General features: G+C 43.7%; 1 protein-coding gene across 8 annotated transcripts in view; it reads right to left on the bottom strand.

The window, feature by feature from the left end:
• Positions 1 to 399: 399 nt before the first annotated feature.
• Positions 400 to 21,532, bottom strand: part of LOC147626765 (uncharacterized) — a 101,304-nt gene continuing 80,171 nt past the window's right edge. For all 8 annotated transcript variants that reach the window (XM_086815305.1, XM_086815306.1, XM_086815309.1 and 5 more), the window contains exon 7: positions 400 to 1,954. In XM_086815305.1, the coding sequence (XP_086671431.1) occupies positions 1,095 to 1,954 (860 nt within the window). In that variant the 3' untranslated portion in view covers positions 400 to 1,094. The remainder of the gene's footprint in view (positions 1,955 to 21,532) is intronic.

Genomic DNA, 21,532 nt, shown 5'->3' with positions numbered 1-21,532 from the left:
TATTGATATTATCATTGTCAATTGTCCGATATTATCGATGTCCATTGTCCCCTCCATCCATGTGTATAGCTCTTCTAGCTAAGCGACTTCCTCCTGAAAAGTGAGGGTCACATCGGTGGGAGATTCTCGCATAAAAATCTTAATGGCAAAGTACTTTCCCTAGCTACAAGAAACCTAGGAGATCCGTAGTCAAGGGGAAAATAGGTCTAAGCTCCATATTTGTAAATGACGTGAATCAACTGGGCTTCTCCTCTTCTGATCTTCATCACATGCATTTGCACATCCATATCCTCCACAAGTATGATCTTGGAGACACGTGAACAAAAAAGTTAAAAATGTGTCTGTTTCCCTCCAGTAATTTTCAATTCATTTCCCATTATCATGCCACACGGTTTTACATCACAAACCACCGCACTCTTGCTTCTCTGCAATATTAAAGATATGTAACTTTTGAATGTATATGTAGCATTGAAGGCTGTAGGTGATATTAGAAAGATACATATCAAGAGCACAACAAAATTTATCAGAAAAAGTCTCTCATGATCCCGCACAAATTCTCTTCGAGCTTCTAATTCATTAACTGCTCTTTTTTACTAGAAGTAACGAAGATAAGGTGTCCGTCTCATGTGAAGTGTTCCATACAGAGTAACACTGATAAAGGTGCAAAACCCTGAACTCGAAAGCTTAACAGAGAACAATGTGCACATGATGTAAATATAAAGCTTTTCTTTTCATAAAATCGCAGTGGCCAAGGGTAGTTTCACATTCATGGAGGTTGTCCAGGCCTGCCAAGACATCCGACGGCCTCTAAAGCTCACCTTACCCCAAGACACGGTAGTTGGCGTTGGATGTGGCAGCCTTTTTTGCAATAGATGTGGGTGGGCAGATGTTGTGAAGCCACCCAGATTTTTTGCGACGGGATGCGGGAAGATGTTGTGACGCCACCCTACCTCTAATGCCTTTATGATCGCTGTTTGCTAACCCACTAGAGCCTTAGTCCCAGCGGATTTTTAAAAAAATATGTCAAAAGAAGAAGCCACTCTCTCAACACCAACTACGGAAGGCTTTCTACAATTGATACCTAGAAACTAAAGTCAAACAGGCAGGCTATGATTTTGAAAAATTTGAATCTCTCCTCCCAACCCAGCAGTGACTATGATCAAACCCCATGCTGCTGTCATGGCAGTGACTTTTCTGTCAACAACATCCTCTGCAGAATGAACGGTCCTAGGTTTAGCCCTTGGACCAGGTGGACTCTTGGCTTGTTGAACTGATGGAAGGTTCTCCTCAGGCCAAGTTGCACACCCTCTTCCCTCAGAAAAAAATCCATGGCTTCCACCTTGTTGATTAGGCATGCCTTTTGAGAACGCTGAGTTCCCACAGCAGTCTTCCAAGTAACAATCCAACATTGAGGAAGTGAAGGTTACTCCACCCAAAACAGGTGAGCTTTTTTCTCTGCTAGCCAAGTAGCTTGCATGTTGACGAAGCTCTGAAGAATGGGATACCACCCTGGAACCATGGGCCAATCCAGTAGCAACAGATTCTCTTATGGTCTCATGCACACCATTTAAGGCATGAAAAGAGGATGCCTTGCAACAAGAAACCACATCGAGATTTGAACCATCAGCCAACATACTCACTGGTAAACGACTGCCAATGTCAAGATTTGTCTCCAAAGTGCTGACAGCTTCTTTAATAACCAAGAAAGAATCATCATTGTGTTTTACTTGCATGGATTTCAAGCCCATTCCAGGCCAGGGTATGGCTATTGAAACATGTCTAGCAGAGAAGTCTTCATAGGACCCTGACAAGCCTTTTTGTTGTTGGATTGATAACCCAAGACTTGCATCATAATATTTCCATATACAAACACGAGAATCCTCACTTGCACAAATTATGTACATTCCATTTGAGCTGAATGATGCCGAAATTTGGCTCTTTGTGTTCCGTAAACCTGACCAAAAAGGCTGTTTGTTTTCTCTCTCTCTCTCTCTCTCTCTCTCTCTCTCTCTCTCAAAGAAGAAGGATGTGGATTTTCAATGGGAGGCCTGGAGACTGGAATTAGAACATTGGAGGAAAATGCGTTGTGCAAACCTGCACTAGGGTATACTAGCGGATGAAGCCTCCTAGTGGGTGGAAGTAGTCAAGAAACAAAAACCTGCCCCAAGTCTAAACACTATCATGGCAGCCACACATGAGGAGGAGAAGCGCAGGCAGAGCAGAGCCCTTCACGTGAGGGTCACTTGGCTGTATGCAGACAAGAGGGTCCCCCTTGCATCGATGCGTAGCATGCAAGGAAAGACATGACTACAGAGAGGCATCTCCTCCTCAAGTTCAAGGATACACAGTCACCCCAGGCTTTCTTGAAAAAGAGAGCTGCCTTATCCACTACCAAGTTCTACATTAATGATGGCATCACACCACTACAAGTAGAGCAAAGAAAAATTGGGATGGCGCAAGTGCTTGAGGCACGCAAGACCAGGAAATGGGCTGTCTATTGGAATGAATGGGTAATCACTGCAAAGCACCACCCCAAATACGGGCAGGGGTCTATAGGACTAAACCCGTATTACAGATAGCCACCTCAAATTATAATGGCATTATATGGTCTGACCCAGGAACATTTGCAGAGACTTTCACAGGGCAAGACAAGAATTTTACAATGAGACACACTAGAGCGCTAATAGCAGCCTACCATAGGTCTCAGGAGACCAAAGCATGTGGAGGAGTTTGGGGATCAGGGGGTTGCAGTTTTGTTTGAACCACACCTTCCCACCATACTCACAAGGTCAAGGAGCCTGGAGGATAAGGCTAGATACATGTGGATGGTGTGATACATACCACGGGAGTGTTTCCTACACATAGCAGGGAGTAACTTTCCACCAGAAACATCCAGTGACACCCAGACCCTTATGTCAGATGGGGTCCTGAGAAACAGTGACTTGTAGTGAAGCTGGTTCTTGTACATATACCTCTGTGGAAAGATTAGATATATATGAACCTGACTTCGGAGTCAATTGTCTGATGTGGTTAGACTTTCCTAGATTCATTTCTGAGTGCGAAAATGTCTGAAGGGAAGTACGTTACGTAGATGCTAACCACATGGTTAGTTGGCCTAATTTGGCATTAAGAGGACCCTGAGGATTAGTGCAACAAGTTGTGATCACTTGGGCTAAAGTATTTATAAGTGTTATTCCATAAGTTATAGCTATTTATGAGTCAATGGCTCTGTAAGTGAGATGAGTCTATTGAGTCGACTATTGTATTGTATTATATCGTGTTGTCAGCTGACAGAGGCCTCTACCTAGGACAGCCCACTCCGAGCTTTAGCCCTTGTGCTCCAGGCTGGTCTGCCAATGAAGACCTACGGTTGGGTGGTGAACCAGCCTGCACCCTTTTATCTCGGTTGTTAATAACGCTTGTCCTGTGTTTAGAAGATCTATGGGCACAAGAAAAATCTCCCCCGTATCTCATAATAAGTTGGGCATTTGAACATATAGTGGTCCTCGTCCTCTACTATAGAACACATGCTCTTATGTGCTAGGGTTTTCCAGAGATAGAAAGAAGAGTGTGGCGGAATCACACATACAGCACCCAGAAGAGTCCTAAAATACTGCTTTGTATTTCATACAAGAAAGAAGTAATACAACTGGAATTCCAGTACAAGATGTAGCTGAGAATGAAGACCTACTGTACACGAAGGGCTAGCACCTCGCCTACCAAGAAACGTTCTGTGAAGTCCAACACTGACTACCACATCATGATTGCCATGTGGCAGTGCCACATGTCACCTGCACTGTGCGGCCCTGCCCATCGGCTGCTACCTAAAGTCTGGCTCTGCCCTGCATACTCCTAGATGTGTCACATTCTCCCCTACTTGCATTGCAGCTGTCCTCATCTACACCGTGTCCATATAAAGTGCCCTTCCATAAAAGGAAAAGATCCAAACAAAGCTCATCAAGGTACCCAAGATCATGAACACTGAGACCACTTTGAGTCGACTCCGAAGGCTCACATTCTGTCCTCGCCGCACTAGCCCAAAGACTGCAAAGAAACTTGCCGATGACCAACTTCCACTCGATCACGCACTTTCTGTCTGTCCAACCGTCCATGAAAAAACACTGCAAACCTCTGAGTATACTCCGGTAGCCCACCAAAAGGACACTCAAGAGAATGGCCGAGAAAAACTCCCAACCACTAACGCATCGGCTCAGATGGAGCACAAGAACTACTTGCACCATCTCCAAAGCACGCTCAAGGAAGAAAGCAAAACCAAGAACCATGCTCGTCAAAAACGCTGCATCAAATCTGTAACCATCAGTACTACTTGGCACTAGTATGTCTAAACCACCCATGTCCTGTGTAACATACTCCATGTAATACATCCACTGATACACCAAAATCAAAACCCTAGTTGTTGTGTACTATGAAGATACACCAACTAGCCTATTCTCCCATGACGAAGACAAATCTGATGACATGTCCTCCTGTGGTGCCCCCATGACATTAGACACTGAAGATACTCCACCCATTGCAAACAACAGGTGAGAAGAGTCCTCTTGGACGACCCCAAAAATTGAAGCAATCCCCAACTAAAGCCAAAGATTCTCCACTGAGGGAAAACGACAACTGTAAAGACTCTCCCTCAAAGACCTCGCTGAAAACTTCCATTGTTCATACATGTGGCCTAATGCAATGTAGCACCCACATCTCCTTCACACTCATCCTCCAGTCCTAAAGAAGTCTCCTCCTCGGACTGCTCCTTTGGATCTAAAGAAGCCGCCTCCTTGGACTGCACTTCCAAGGTCTTCGAACAATCCTTCGCGATGTGCTCTGTGGAGTCACAATTAAAGCACTGTCTGGTTGTAGCACTAAAAAGTTATGTTTGATTCAGTAAAATCAATGGATTTGACACTATGCTATATGAGGTACTATTCCTGGGATCTGTGTGGTTCAAGGCACAAGTCGTACTATTCTCGAGGCCTAGGTAATCAATCACAAGAAGTACTATTCTTGGTTCTCATTTGGACTTGGCAAGATCAAGTTGGCGATATTCTCAGATCTATGCCAAGTAGAGAATCAAGTAGCATGATTTCCGAATCATTCGGTCAAGTGGTACGATTCTTGGAACGTGCGGTTGTAGGATTAGGGTTTGCACAGGTGCAAGCCTAGCTATGGGGAATCAAAGAGATCCATGGTGTGTGTGTGTGTGTGTGTGTGTGTGTGTGTGTGTGTGTGTGTAGAAGCTCCTTACGGCAATCTTATCAGTATTTTAGAAGCTCCTTACGGCAATCTGTTTATGATGCTTGCCAACAGTCATGCCTGGAAATAGTTTCTCTTTGCTTCTGATTTCCCGTTGAGGCTCTCTGTTTTGGAGACTCTCATGTAAATTTCATTGATAATATATTGTTCATGGATTTACCCAAAAAATAAAAGTGTATAGAACTTTTATGATATAATGCAATTTCAACTGGTTTTACCAAAAAAAAAAAAGTGTGTGTATAGAAAGAGAGAGAGAGAGAGTGAGAGAGAGAGAGAATGCTCAAAGAGAGAAAGTATTGCATGATTCAATGAAAAAGCCTTCACCGAGTACAAGCAATCCCCAACTAAAGCCAAAGATTCTCCACTGAGGAAAAACGACAACTGTAAAGACTCTCCCTCAAAGACCTCGCTGAAAACTTCCATTGTTCATACATGTGGCCTAATGCAATGTAGCACCCACATCTCCTTCACACTCATCCTCCAGTCCTAAAGAAGTCTCCTCCTCAGACTGCTCCTCTGGATCTAAAGAAGCCGCCTCCTTGGACTGCACTTCCAAGGTCTTCGAACAATCCTTCGCGATGTGCTCTGTGGAGTCACAATTAAAGCACTGTCTGGTTGTAGCACTAAAAAGTTATGTTTGATTCAGTAAAATCAATGGATTTGACACTATGCTATATGAGGTACTATTCCTGGGATCTGTGTGGTTCAAGGCACAAGTCGTACTATTCTCGAGGCCTAGGTAATCAATCACAAGAAGTACTATTCTTGGTTCTCATTTGGACTTGGCAAGATCAAGTTGGCGATATTCTCAGATCTATGCCAAGTAGAGGATCAAGTAGCATGATTTCCGAATCATTCGGTCAAGTGGTACGATTCTTGGAACGTGCGGTTGTAGGATTAGGGTTTGCACAGGTGCAAGCCTAGCTATGGGGAATCAAAGAGATCCATGGTGTGTGTGTGTGTGTGTGTGTGTGTGTGTGTGTGTGTAGAAGCTCCTTACGGCAATCTTATCAGTATTTTAGAAGCTCCTTACGGCAATCTGTTTATGATGCTTGCCACCAAGGAGATCTTCATCAGTCATGCCTGGAAATAGTTTCTCTTTGCTTCTGATTTCCCGTTGAGGCTCTCCGTTTTGGAGACTCTCATGTAAATTTCATTGATAATATACTGTTCATGGATTTACCCAAAAAAAAAAAGTGTATAGAACTTTTATGATATAATGCAATTTCAACTGGTTTTACCAAAAAAAAAAAAGTGTGTATAGAAAGAGAGAGAGAGAGAGTGAGAGAGAGAGAGAATGCTCAAAGAGAGAAAGTACTGCATGATTCAATGATGGTTGATTGATTGCACCAAAGCCTTCACCGAGTACAAGGCTTTTGTAGGCTAGGGAGTCACCTTATCTTTTGACACAGCTGGACACATGTCACATATTGGACACACAAACACACACTAATGACTCATAGGCAGTGTTCAATAGCCATGGCGGGTGTTCAATAGCCATGGCGGGTGTTCAATAGCCATAGTGATTTGGGCTCTAAACTGCAATCCATAATATAAAAGAACACAGTGTGCCAACAACTAAAACCCTCCTGTCAGGCCTGAAATAAGAGCTTGACCACTCATGAATGTGCTTACATCAATCTACCGAGAACAAACCCCTCTGGTTCTAAGTAGGGATATGTGAAGAGCACGGAGTCTTTTATAAAAACAAGGCTTACAAGAAAAACACACGATTATTTATCAGATATTGAGGGACATCCAAGGCAAAGAACCCTTGACTCATACATGAAATGGAAAATAAAGACTATTTTTAGAAGTTTAAAAACTTCTTGAACATATGTCGATGAAGAACAGTATCTTTCGAGGCGACGCTTCCATGCCACTGCTCTTTCCATGGCGCTATCGGAACTTCAGTTCAATGTAGGAGACTTCAATTTGGAAAAGCCCCATATTTTGGATGCATTTTTCAGAAAAATCCCCAATTTGACTGCTGACATGGATTAGCAGATACAAAAGTCGTCGGAAGAGCTATTGCCATGAGCGGTAGAGGTGATGAGAGGCGCTCGAGGAGACAGCACAGGACGGCTGTGACGGTGTCAGGCGTTTTTCTGTAAAGGTGTTTTGAGTCCGTGTACATATGGGATGCGTGGTGTGCAATAAAACTTTGCCCTGAATGCCCTGGCAAATGTACAGGCTGAGTGGTTTGCAGTGAGCTGGCATATGCACGTGTTTTTTTGGGAGCAAATGTTTGAGATCTGGAAGTTTAATGGCAACAGTGTGGTGTGCAGATGGTTGCTAAAAGCAGGGCACCGACTGGGAAATTGTCGGGTTTGGTAAGATGATGCCGATGATTAAAAGCTGTGGGCAGCTCTTATCAGTTCTGGAAGGTTATGAGTACTGCACGTGAAGTTGAGACAAATGATGATGTAAAGGGGTGTGGTTATTATGAAACTTTTAAAAAAAATAAAAAAAAACATGATACAAGTGGCCAATAAAACCAATGGCCACTTGGAAGCTTTTTTGGGCCGCCACCTCGACGTCTAGAAGGGAGGAGAGAAAGAGAGGATGGCCGCTTCGGAGATAAAGGGTCGCCGAGTAAGAGACAGGGGGAGCAGCTTGTAAAAAGTCTGGAGAGGGAAGACAAAAAAAGGAGTGTGAAAGCGCTGCAGAGGCCAGCGTTGGTGAAGCTACTGTGGTTGCAGAGGCTGGCGAAGAGAGAGGACCAGCTGAAGGCACTCTGGTGCGTGGCTAGAGAGACCGCTTGCAGAGTCTACAACAGACAGGCGCTGGGGCAACCTAAGCTTGAGGAGCTGGGCTGAAGGCTGTACGAGAGGAGCCTGGCGAGTGATCGTGCACACAGAGAGGCTGGAGGACGCCAGCTGTGGACGCCGACGTGGGGGCTCTGGAGTGCAGCATGAAGCGCAGAGGGTAACTCTGACAGGCGTGAAGAGTGGACTGGTTGCCGTCTGTGGGAAGGTGGTCGCCTTGTGAAGGCGCTGCGGTGCATGAGGGTTAGAAGGAGCCGCCTTGTGAAAGCGGCCTGGAACGAAGGCAGTACAGGTGAGGAGCCTGACGGGTGGAGCGTAGATGAGCTGGCAGAGAAAGTGGGCTAAGTAGCCGCCTGGAGAGATGCTCCAGCAGCTGGCGTGAAGACGTAGGCAGCCTACTGGTGCTGGAGAGAGGCTGGCCGCGTGTGGGAGCCAGTGGGACAAGCCGTCATGTGGTTGGCGACTGGGGAGGCGCCCTGGTCATTGAGAGAAGAGGGTGAAGGTACAAGGGCTATGTAGCCTTGCTGACAGAGACAAGCAGAGAGAACGGGCAGTTTTTTTAAAAATTCTGAAGACGCCTGGCGTTAAAGGACAGGCTGGCGATGGGTTTAATAAGCCTTTGAAACTGGTGTTTTGGAGGGTTGGGTATTGGATGTGTAGCGGTTGGCTACATAAGTAAAGAAAGTAACAATTGTGGAAGCAAAGGAATGGGCTGAAGGTGTTAGCTACAAAGGAAAAGCGTGGATTGGTGGCTGTCGTGTCTACAGTGAAGTGAAGGTGGATGAGTGAAGTACCTTGGTGATAGCTGCAGAGGGAGACGACACCGAGACTGGGAGCAAAGAAAGAGATGTGCTAGCTGCTTTTTTTCAAGGCCTCTGGTGTGAGACCAAGAGGAAGATTTGGGCAATGTGTGTGAGTTGTTTGCTGTAAGTGTGTGATAAAAGGAGAGTGCGAGGATGAGTGGGTTGAAGTTTGTCAATTAATAAAATCTATGGTGATGGATCACCCCTTGTAAATGGACAAATAGGGTTTGTGTTGATGATATGTGAGTGGCTTAGCCTTGCTGACAGATAAAAGGCTTTTATAATGAGATATGTGAGCTGTTGAAACTGCCTTTCTTTGGGTATCTCTGTGTGGTATTTAGAGAGATTTCTTTCCAGCTAGAGAAGCTGGTGGTGCCCCTTGTGCTTGTGAATGTTCCGAAGGTGGTGAGTCGGCGAGCTATAGTGGCCTTCTTGTGTTCCTGAGCTGCCTCACATCTTTCTGGTGCCCCCACTGAGGAGTTGCTCTGGCATTGTTTGACTGAGGATTGCTCTGCTATTTTCTTCAGTTTACCAGGGTGTAGGCCCTAGGAGTCGAGAGTTTCAGGGAAGGTTTTTCTTGGATTTGAGGTGAAGTTTGGGGGTTAAAATGATGTCTTATCCAGAGTTTTATGGTAGCCCTAATGAGGATGTGGCAGATTTCTTGGAAAGGATGGAGGTTGCATGTATAAGCAACCACATCAATGAGTCGGTACAGGTGTTGCGGCTACTGAGCATTTGCTTGAAAGGGGATGCAAGGACCTGGTACAGGGCTTATGAGGAGTCATTGAGGGTTGCTGTTCCACGTCTTGATATGACTGAAAATGGATTAAAGACAGCACTTAGCAACAGGTTCAAGAAGGTAGAAGACCTCGACAAGGTTTGGCATGAGGTGCAAGCTCTGACACAAGGTGAGTTTGAATCATTAGATGATTGTATGAAGAAATTTTCTTTGCTATGGGAGACTCTATGCAGGGCTTTAGGGGAAGACCAGGTACCCCCTGACATGATGAAGAAAAACAAGTTTGTAGCCGGGCTTAAGAGGAGTATTCGCTGGAAAGTGGAATTGAAGAAGCCCAGGTCTTATGAGGATGCGGTAGAAATTGCTAAATCAAAAGATTGGAAGCTGCAGAGCAGATGAATCAGCTGGGGATGATTCCAATTGTAGCACAGCCGGAGATTCGTAGAGTGGAGGCTACACCCATGAATGCAGTGATTGAGAGGATGAAGCCCACTGAAGCCCAAGCTATGCAGATGGTGCCACAAGCTAGTCAAGGAGTACCTATGGTTCCTGCAGGTTCTGATGAGGGATTGCGACAGGATATGAAACAGATGGTTGATCTTATGAAGAATTTGAGCTTAAATTTAATGAGAAGTACAGGTGGTGGACGTGGTAGAGGCCGAGGCAATAATCATGAAGGGGGAGATGGACAAGCACGGTATGGACGTGGTCGCGGTAGGGGCCGTCGTTTCATCCCTACATACTGGAACTGTGGTGAGCTTGGTCATCTAAGTACAGATTGTGATAAGCCTCAGCGAATGGGTGGTGATATGTACCCACTACCTTCACAGCTACCTGACAGGTCAAATGATTATGGTATTGATATCAGGGATCAAGCAGGCCCCAGTGGAATCACAGCTGAGGAGAAGGGGAAGGCAAAGGTCATGAATGTTGTTACTCTGGAAAATGTTCAGGTGAGAGAAGAAGGGGATGTGATGCCTATTGGCAAGCGCACAACAGATGAAAGAGAAGGAAAAGGGGTGGCTGGACCCAGCCGTAAGAAGGGGAAGCAGCAGGAAGGAGAAGATGTGAAAGCTAAAAGGAAACAGAAGCCTCGTAGAAGGTTCCAGGTGTCAGACTTCCCACTGGGGGATGGGCAAACCAGCTATGACTTGAAATCTGATTTGGTGAACAAGAAGGCAAACATCACCTTTGGGCAGTTGGTAGAGATGGTGCCAAAATTAAGAAGGCAATGGAAGGGACTTGTGAATCCAATGGAAAAGGAGTCAGGGACGAAGTCAGTCAAAGTATTATCTTTAGAAGAGCTTCCAGATATTTGCCCTATTGTGGAGGTGTGGAGTAAAGGTAGAAACCTTGGTCAGGCCTATATAGATGGAGGAGCTCAAATCTGTGTGATTACCCAATCATGTGTGGAGCAGTCAGGCTTGAGGGTGTCTGGGGTTTCTGGTTTCCGAATCAGGATGGCTAATCATCAAAAGGTAAAATGTCTTGGTATGATAAAGGAATTGGAAATTGAAGCTTTTAATGTCAAAGCTACTGTAGATTTTCATGTGATGCCTGCGGGTCTTGGTGCTTTTCCAATTATTCTTGGACGACCCTGGTTGCGAGTGGTGGGTGCAGTACAGGATTGGAGGTATGGGACCATTTCTTTGCATAATAAGCAGGGTAATAAAAAATCTTTTGAGATGCATAGTAGGAGATCTTTGAATAATGTGTGGGAGAGGCCACAGGATTCGAGTGAAGAGGAAACTACCACCAGTACTTCTGAATCAGAGATGGATTCATCGACTACTGCTTCTAGTGAAGAAGAGGCAGATGTGGCTTTCCTAATATCAGAGCAACAAGGTGATGAAGATAAAGAAGTGCATGAAGTGGGTGCTGAGGGAGAAGATACTATGGGGTCGTATGAAGTGATCGAGGAATTAATGCAGCCAAAGATAGAAGTGAAGAAGAAGCACGAGCTGATTGAAGGAATGCTGAGTCCGGATCTCTCGAGTGGAGAAAAGGTTAGATATGTTAATATGCTGTCTCATTTTCCAGAATTGTTCATCACCTCTTATAGGGAGATTCGAGGATTTAAAGGGCCAGATTTGAGAATTGAATTGAAAGAAGGTGTAAAAACAGTTAGGCAGAAGCTTCGCAGGATGGGACGAGAACGAATGCAGGCCCTGAGAGAGGAAGTTGATAAGCTGTTGAGTGCAGGTTTCATTACACCAGTGGACACAGCTGAGTGGGTAAGTCCTACGGTGGTGAGTCCAAAGAAAGATGGCAGGTGGCGTATATGTGTGGATTTCAAGCCTTTGAATGCTGCTACAAAGAAGGATTCTTACCCCCTACCTTTTTTGGATGAGATTTTGGATACTGTAGCTGGATATGAAAGGTATAGTGTTTGTGATGGGTATTCAGGTTATTTCCAGTTAAAGATTGCAGAAGAAGATCAGCGCAAGACGACTTTTATTACACCGTGGGGGTGTTTCTGCTACAAAGTTCTTCCTTTTGGATTGATGAATGGACCAGCCTACTATCAGAGAAGGGCAAATTGGATATTATCTCCTTTTTTAAACAAGTTTGTGAAGGATTTTATTGATGATTTTTGTATATACAGCTCCAGGCAAGAGCATTGTGATAAGCTGGCTACAGTTTTTCAGCGTTATGATGAGTGTGGTGGTCAATTAAATCCGAAAAAGTGTTTTTTAGCTCAACCGAGGGTGAAGCTCTTGGGCCATGTTATTTCAGAGAATGGTATTGATCCGGATCCTGATAAAGTCAAGTCTCTTCTTCTTCTTCCTACACCAAAGAATACAAGGCAACTGACTACTTTTGTGCAAAAGGTGAAGTATATGGCTCGATTCATCTCTCTATCTTCACAGTTGTTATATCCTTTGCAGCAAGCAGCAAAGCATGATCCTTTGCATTGGACGGAGGAGTGTGAGGTAGTTTTCCAAAAAGTGAAAGAGGTGTTGGGAGCTATTCCTACAATGCAGGCGCCTAACTGGGAACAGGTATTTTATGTCAATCCTTCAGTAGGTGAAGATGCTATTGGAGCTATGCTGTTACAGAAGGGGAAAGAATCACATTATATGCAACCAGTCTACTGTGCTAGCAGAGTAAAACTTGCTAGAGAAAGGTTGTTATCAGAAGTGGAACTTGTTATGGTTAGTGTGATGTATGCATGTAGGCGGTTCCGCCATTACTTGTTGCCTCGCCCCTTTGTGTTTTTGACGAGCTACACTTTTTTGCCTCAGTTGATAAATGGCACAAATTTATCTAAGGCTTGTTATGGTTAGTGTGCTGTATGCATGTAGGCGGTTCCGCCATTACTTGTTGCCTCGCCCCTTTGTGTTTTTGACGAGCTACACTTTTTTGCCTCAGTTGATAAATGGCACAAATTTATCTAAGGCTATGATGAAGTGGGTGATTGAGTTGCAGGAATTTACTTTGTCATTCTTGGTGGAGGAGAGTACCAGGGCTACCTTAGCTGATCTACTGACATATAAGGAGAGTCCTCTTCTTATAAAAGAGGAGACCATCAAGAAGCCAGTTGAGGATGCGGCTGAGTTGATGAATGCACACTTATTATATTTTGATGGTTCTTACAGGAAAAGCCATGATGCAGCCTCAGGAGGTTTGGTACTTTATGATCCACAGGGTTGCCTTGTTTTTAAAAAGGGTGTTAAGGTGGATGCACATAGCAACAATGAAGCGGAGTATCTAACTTTGGAAGTTGGATTGCAAATATGCTTGAAGCATGGTGTACACAGGATTCGCATTCGAGGAGATGCATTGCTTGTGGTAAAACAGGTATTGGGAGTTTGGAAGTCAAAGAATATGTTACTCAAGGAAATGTGTTTCAAGATTAAAGGTTTGTTGAAGGAATTTGAAGCTTGGAGTCTTAAGCATGTAGATCGAGGTCATAATGAGGAGGCTCATGAAGCAGCCCAGGGAATGATTGGTGAAGTTTTTGTTCTTAAAGCTCATGCATCATTTTATTGTGGCAGGGAGAATTTACAGGATATTGAGGAGTTTTTGTTAACAGGGATGATTCCTAATGGTATTGAAAAATCAAAAAAGTATGGTTTCATCAGGAAAGCTACAAGGTATGTGATGGTTGGTGATGCTTTGTATTTGAAGGGAATTGACTTGATAATGCGACGGGTACCTTGGAAGGAAGAAATCTACAAAATTCTTAAGGAAAATCATGAAGGAGCATGTGGTGGACATTTTGTCTCAAAGATCACCTTGCATAAAGTATTGCAGGAAGGTTATATATGGCCAAGTATACATAAGGATGTTAATCATTGGTGCAGGTCATGCAAACAATGCCAAGCTCACAGTAGACGGATATTAAAGCCTGAAATGAGGAAGACAATTCTTGCTTATGATGTTTTTGAAAAATGGGGAATTGATGCTGTGGGACCATTGCCTATTACCAACCGAGGGAAATGCTACATCTTGACTGCAGTTGATTACCTTTCTAGATGGGCAGAAGCAAAGGCAGTGAAACAAATTACTGCTAAGGAGGTGGCAAAGTTTGTATATCAGGATATTTGCTGTAAATTTGGTGTGCCATTGGAATTGCTTTCTGATCAAGGTCCAGGTTTCAGAGCAGAGCTTATGGACTATTTGTGTACAAAGATGAAGATCAGTCGCAGTTTTACCACATCTTACTATCCACAATGTAATGGCCTGAATGAGCGTTTCAATGGTGAATTGATCAAGATTTTATCTAAGGTGACAGAACAACAAGGCAAGAATTGGGATCTGGAATTGCCTGCTGCCTTGTGGGCATACAGGACAGCAATTAAAACTGGTACGGGTTTCACACAAGGGCTATGTAGCCTTGCTGACAGAGACAAGCAGAGAGAACGGGCAGTTTTTTTAAAAATTCTGAAGACGGCTGGCGTTAAAGGACAGGCTGGCGATGGGTTTAATAAGCCTTTGAAACTGGTGTTTTGGAGGGTTGGGTATTGGATGTGTAGCGGTTGGCTACATAAGTAAAGAAAGTGCCAATTGTGGAAGCAAAGGAATGGGCTGAAGGTGTTAGCTACAAAGGAAAAGCGTGGATTGGTGGCTGTCGTGTCTACAGTGAAGTGAAGGTGGATGAGTGAAGTACCTTGGTGATAGCTGCAGAGGGAGACGACACCGAGACTGGGGAGCAAAGAAAGAGATGTGCTAGCTTCTTTTTTTCAAGGCCTCTGGTGTGAGACCAAGAGAAAGATTTGGGCAATGTGTGTGAGTTGTTTGCTGTAAGTGTGTGATAAAAGGAGAGTGCGAGGATGAGTGGGTTGAAGTTTGTCAATTAATAAAATCTATGGTGATGGATCACCCCTTGTAAATGGACAAATAGGGTTTGTGTTGATGATATGTGAGTGGCTTAGCCTTGCTGACAGATAAAAGGCTTTTATAATGAGATATGTGAGCTGTTGAAACTGCCTTTCTTTGGGTATCTCTGTGTGGTATTTAGAGAGATTTCTTTCCAGCTAGAGAAGCTGGTGGTGCCCCTTGTGCTTGTGAATGTTCCGAAGGTGGTGAGTCGGCGAGCTATAGTGGCCTTCTTGTGTTCCTGAGCTGCCTCACAACGGTAGGTTGAAGAAGACAATGAACTACAGGTTCTCGTACAGTCGACAACTACATCCAGTCAAAAAGGTGGGCAGGTGGGCAGGCGAAGGTGAGCCACTAGAACCGCATGATCTGGAAGGGCCAAGCAGGCTGAGGTGGCATCCTGGCCAATAGTGCCGCCGTCTAGGCACAGCGGCGGCAGTGTTCAAGCTGAAACAGGCGACGACTGCAAGCTCAAAATGCGGGCAGTGTCGCGCAAGGAGCTATAGGTTGGAGCAGAAGGCAGCAATTGGAAACCCTTAAAAACAAGAGAAACCCTAAACCTTGCTCTGATACCAATTGTAGGATTAGGGTTTGCAAAGAGAAGATCCATGGGGGGGGGGGGGTGTGTGTGCGCGCGCGCACAGAGAGAGAGAGAGAGAGAGAGAGCTCAAAGAGAGAAATTCTTGCACGACTCAATAGTTGGGCTAGGGTTTGCAACTGCAGATAGAGCGAAAGAAAGTTGTATTAACGTCTTCAAAAGGCCAAAATGACCTATGAGACCAAAAAGGTTACATCATATCCATGAGGTGTACAAGAGAGAGAGAGAGAGAGAGAGAGAGAGAAGCACACAACTTGATAGTGATTGCATTAGATTGTGAGTGGTGCAGGTACAATGTGATAAGTACACCCAGTAATATGAAATAAGAGGGTGTTCACATGATGGGGAAAAAAGTACCCCAGCTACTAAGTGTGTGTGCACACATCACTGTCCATATGGTATATGTCTACAAAACCCCTAGAGTGATGATGTGAACAAGTACAAGGATATGGCCGATCAATCCCCGAAAGCCAATAAGCCCAAAGCTTTACACAAAACTTCGAACTTTTCACGAGGAAGAGCCTTTCTAACAAATCTACCACGTCATCATGTGTCGACACATAGACCAAGCTGATCTCTCGTGCAGAGAGTCTCTCCCTAACATATTCATAATGCACCTCAATGTGCTTAGTGCGAGCATGAAATACTAGGTTCCTCACAACTGCCAATGCGCTCCAAGTGTCAATAAAGATGCAAGTTGAAGACGGCTATCCAACGCTCACATCGACCAATAGGCATCTTGAGCCATACACACTCAACTCTCATTGTAAAAGCTACCATGTACTGAGCTTCACAGCTTAAAGTGGCCACTCTTGGCTACTTCTTTGATGAGCCATGATATACATGAATCATCAAGATGAAAGAAAAAGACGCTAGTGGACACCTTGGTGTCGTAACATCCTGCCGTGTCGGAATCATCGAAGGCATGCATTTGTGACTCACCTCCCTCCCCTGCCCCCCATGTGGGGGATAGAACAATCCAAGGAATTGAGTGCCCTGTAAGTAGCAGAAAACCCGCTTGATAGCCTGTCAATGCCTAGTACCTAAGCAATGCATAAATCTACTTAACTAAGACACCTCATACTGAATGTCCGACCTCGTGTTGCATAGATTAACCAAGCATCCAATAGCCTACTCATAAAATGTTTGATCAAAAGGATCCTGAATGCTAAGCCTGGCATGTGTCTCAACTAGTGTACCCACAGGCGAAGTCTGTGTATATACTTTGATTGCATCATGACAATCCCACCTCACATTGTAAAAATTGAATGCCCAAATAGTAATGCAACGGGCCCAAGTTTGACATCTTAAAAGAAGCCTTTAATACAACCTTAAAGGTTGAAATCTTCTCAACATTGGGGTCTGAGTAGCATGTCATCAACATGTAAAACGAAGACCAGCAAATCCTCTCTCGTCTTCTTGTCATAGAGGCCACTCTATGTTAGACTACTACAAAACCCATGTGCAATCGAGTACGGATGTATCTTCTTGTACCATGCTCTAGGAGCTTGCTTTAAGCCCTACAAAGCTTTCTTTAACCTACACACTTTGGCTTCTTGACCCTTCTGAACAAAACCATGAGGCTGAGATACAGAAACTTCCTCACGCTAATCACCTGTGTAGATTGAAAACCAACAGAAAGCCCCTTAAGTGATGAAACCAAGGCTCGAGGCAGCATGTCTCAATACTCCTAATGGTGGTCATACGAGAAGTGGGAGTAAAGGTTTCACCATAGTCTAAGGCCCTTGTGCTGAGCATAACCCTTTGAAACAACAAGCTTGGCTTTGTAGCGATCAACACTTACGCTTAAGCTTGTAAACCCACTTTGTACCAATGGCTTTCTTGCCATGAGGCAAATCAACCAAACACCACACGTCATTTTTCAAGATCAAGTCACATTCCTCCCGCATGGCATGCAACCACTAATCATCTTCATGTGCTTCCTCAAAGGAAATAGGTTCCTCGTCATTGCATGTACTAGCAATGAGAGCATGACCCACATAATAATCGAATGCATAATGAGAACCTGCACGTGTCCGGCTAGGCAAAGGAGATACCAATCTGCTGCACATGATGTATCCAACAGCCATTTAGACACCCGTCTCGACTCCCGAATGGCTGTCCGTTCCTCATCCGCCGTTGCATCTTCCACAATAGCCTCATCTATGTGGGCTGTAAATCGGGTTGAATCTCAGCCAACGAGGGATGATTTGCAACTATTAGGGGCTGAAATTCAGCACCCCATTGAGCACCAAATGCTGCACATGTGGCTGTCCCAAACTGTACAAGGGGAGTAGTGTATCAAAGAGATCCTGTGAGCTTAAAACTTGTTGTTTGTCACCGAAGCATCAAAATACAGGTCACTAATATGCAAAAATGCAATGCGCACAACCAAAGAAAAAAAGTTTCGGGAAAAAAATTTGGGGAAAAAAAGTGACGTAGAGATGGTGATGTGGCACTGACACATGGCAGGATAGTAATGCAAGGTCACCTTACAATCTTGGAATGATGCGACTAGGTTTTGGAAAGCAAAATATTAAAAGATTCTTAGATACTAAAAAGAGGAGAGATTTTATTATTAGAAAGATGCTTTTTGGACTATAAGTGAGTTTTAAAGTGCTTTTCTCAAGTGCTTTTGGGCAATAACTAGGATATTCTCTCATTGTTGACACGTGTAAAAAGATAAGAGAGCTCTTTAGCTCTAAGAACTTGTACTCAAGACTCCTCCAAGGAGTTTTATCTAATATAACTCAAAAGGAGTGGAGGTGGGCCAAGGCCATTTCGACCCCTAGTGTGGTGTCTTCTCTCTCTACTCCCTCTTTTGTTTATTTTCAAATTTTTCACGAGGTTTTATGCATGAAATTGTTGTTTTCTTGAAGATAAGATAAGTACACATGCCACAGCCCTTACAAAGGCCTATTTCAGCAGTATCAGAGCGAACGTTATATCTCTCTCCTCCGAGGGGATAACGATCTTTACACACAGTGCTTTTTGCTTTTTCTTCAAGCACTGGGAAGCACTCAGCACCAAGAAGATCCAAGAACCCAAATGGTCAAAGAAACTATAACCAATTTGGACACTATTCTCCAAGATCCCGACTTGATGAGAATTTTTGAGCAACTATCTAAGAAGATAGAGCAAATGAATAAAGACGATGAGCAACCAACAACGGAGGATGAGGCTGAAAATCAAAAGTCTTCATCAAAGAGATCACCCAGTCCACCTTCTCGTGGAAGGAAGAGGAGCCATTCCAAATCAGCCCACTCTCATTGTGGGAAAAGTCAATATCATCGGAAAAGGTCCAAGAGTCCATCTTCTTCGTCAAGCCTTTCATCTTCTTCTTCTTCTTCCCCTTCTAGGTCACCCTCTCCACGGCATGGAAAGAAAGGGAAGAAAGGTAACAAAGCTAAGAAATTCAAAGGAGGAGGAAGGACGGTGCAGTTTACATCCTATGATGGAGCTTATGGTTACAGAGACAAAGCCCTCACTTTTATCCGCCAATTTGATATTGCTTTTGGTTCCGAAAACTATTCGGAGTCATCCAAAATTCGCATAGCTAGTTTACATCTTACGGAGACATCCAATGCATGGTGGGATGCACTCATGGTTGAGAGAACATCTCACAAGAAATGGAAAGACTTCAAAAAGCAGTTTTATGATCAGTTTTACCTAAGAAGTTTGAAGATGATGTGCACCTTGCATGGGAATGATTGTGGATGGAAACAAGTGAGACAGTTGATCATTACAACAAGAATTTTGGAATGCATATATCAAGATTACTCCTTTTAAAGAGATTTCTGAGGGACATGCTACTGCCTACAAGAGCTACCGCTTGCTTGAGTCAGAGCGTTCTTTGGCAGTCTATGAGAAGGAACTTATAATTATGGTTCATGCTCCTAATATGTGGAAGCACTATTTGCTTGGAGCTGAATTTATAGCTTAGACAGATCATCATGGATTGAGGTATTCTCTTACGCAAATCAAGCTTTCGCAAAAGCACATGAGGATGGCCAATTTTCTTTCCATGTTTCACTTCCAAATTATGCATACTCTTGGGAAGAAGAATGTAGTAGCCGATGATTGAAGGGTTTTTCTTTTGGGCTTCCATGAGACACAATCTCGAGGCTTATGTTAGAAAGTGTCTCCCTTACCAGAAGGTGAAGTTTGATCGGCAAAAGGCTTTTGGTTTACTTCAACCTTTGCCTATTCCAAGTGAACAATGGAAGAGTATCACTATGGACCTTATCATGGATTTGCCACGGACATCTTATGGAAATGATGCTATTTGAACGACTGGTTACAGGTTTAGCAAACATGCTCACTTTTTGCCAATTAGGAAGACTATAAAAAGCTGAGCATATGGTTTGCATCTTTCTTTCTCAAGTGTTTATAAGCATCATCGTATGTCGAGTCCATTGTGGGGGATAGAGATCCAAGAATGACAAGCTTGTTTTGGGAAGCTCTTTTCGACAGCATGGGAACAAAGCTCAGTTTCTCATTGGCCTATCATCCTCAGACTGGTGGGCAAAGCGAAGCCACAAATTTAGCGGTGCTTGATTTACTTAGATAGTCATGTAACAAATCAAAAAACTTTGGGGAATTATTTACCCTTGGTAAAGTTTGCATACAATAATATGGTGCATTCTTCTACGTGTAAAGCTCCTCCTAAGATTGTTTATGGTGAAGTGGTTATTCCACCCATCCTCAGGATCAAAATCTTTATTGCGGATGAGTTTGTTCGATATTTGAAAGATATCAATATGAAGGTGCCAACAGCCATTGCTCGATCAAAGAACAAGCATAAGAAGATTGTTGAAAAGCATAGAAAGCATCTGACCTTATGGAAGGTGATTGGGTTTTGCTTCCTTAAGGCAAGAATTAGGAAGAAACCTTGAAAGGAAGAGGCTCATCCAAAGCTGTCTAACAGGTTATGGACCATCCCAGGTGACCAAAAAGATCAATGAGGCCTCATTTTGTTTGAGGTTGCCAGATCATTGGAACTTCATTCCCAAAGCATTTCATGTAAGCCTCTTGAAGAAATATGTGGGTCCAGAGCCAATGGACCTAGCGTTGGAAGATCCACCTGAGGTGGGTGACTTGGAAGTAGTCTTACAGCCAAAACAAATTGTGTTTTCATAAAGAGAGAAAACTTCCAAGAGGGCATTTGCATAGATGTTATCTTCTGAAGTTTTAAGAACTTATCCTGCTATTGATCCCAAATGGTTGGATGAGGACTATTTCACGGAGTATTCCGAAATTTTTGAGGCAGATCCAGAGGGTTTTCATTGTTTAGAAGTGGTGTGGAGGGGATGTCACCATTTGGATTATTTCCTGATTAACTCTGTATAAACATCTCTTTTTAGTTATAAAAATTATGTTTATTCAATGAAATACATGGATTTGACATTAGACTATATAAGGTACTAATCTTGGGAACTATGTGGTTCTAGTCACAAGTGGTACTATTCTCGGGGCCTTAATGAGTCAAAAGTGGTGCTATTCTTGGTGCTCATTTGGACTTAGCCAGATCAAGTTTGTGCTATTCTCCGACCTATGCCAAGTAAAGGATCAAGCAGTTCGATTCCCAGATCCTTGGGTCAAGTGGTATGATTCATGGACCTTGTTAGACAAGCTCGTGCATGTATAACCATTGAGAATGGGAGATTTATCATTTTCTAGCATGTGTGTATTTGCATTAGCATAAGAATGTGTGTGAATACTAGATTTGTGCTTGAGCATGATGTATGTTGATGATGTTGCTTGCATGAACTATCTATATGTTGTCCAAAGGTGTGGGGACGCCTAGAACTAAGAAACTAATGGACATGTGGATGTATTGTCTGCCGACAAAGTGTTTGCCTTATTTGAATTGGTTTTCCCCTTAGCTTTTGGGCTAAAACCTTGTACACTTTGTATTACACACTATTAGTTATATAGTAGGTGGGCACTTTAGTCTAAAAGGCCGCCCACAATACATTATTATAATAAGTGTGTGCACCCTTTTTTATTGGAAATAAACCCTACACTTGTAATAGTTTTG

The sequence above is a fragment of the Cibotium barometz genome, chromosome 21 (genome assembly GCF_041138505.1).
Source record: "Cibotium barometz isolate CiBa-2024 chromosome 21, ASM4113850v1, whole genome shotgun sequence".
Lineage (NCBI taxonomy): Eukaryota > Viridiplantae > Streptophyta > Polypodiopsida > Cyatheales > Cibotiaceae > Cibotium > Cibotium barometz.
This window is presented reverse-complemented; position numbering and strand designations above follow the sequence as displayed.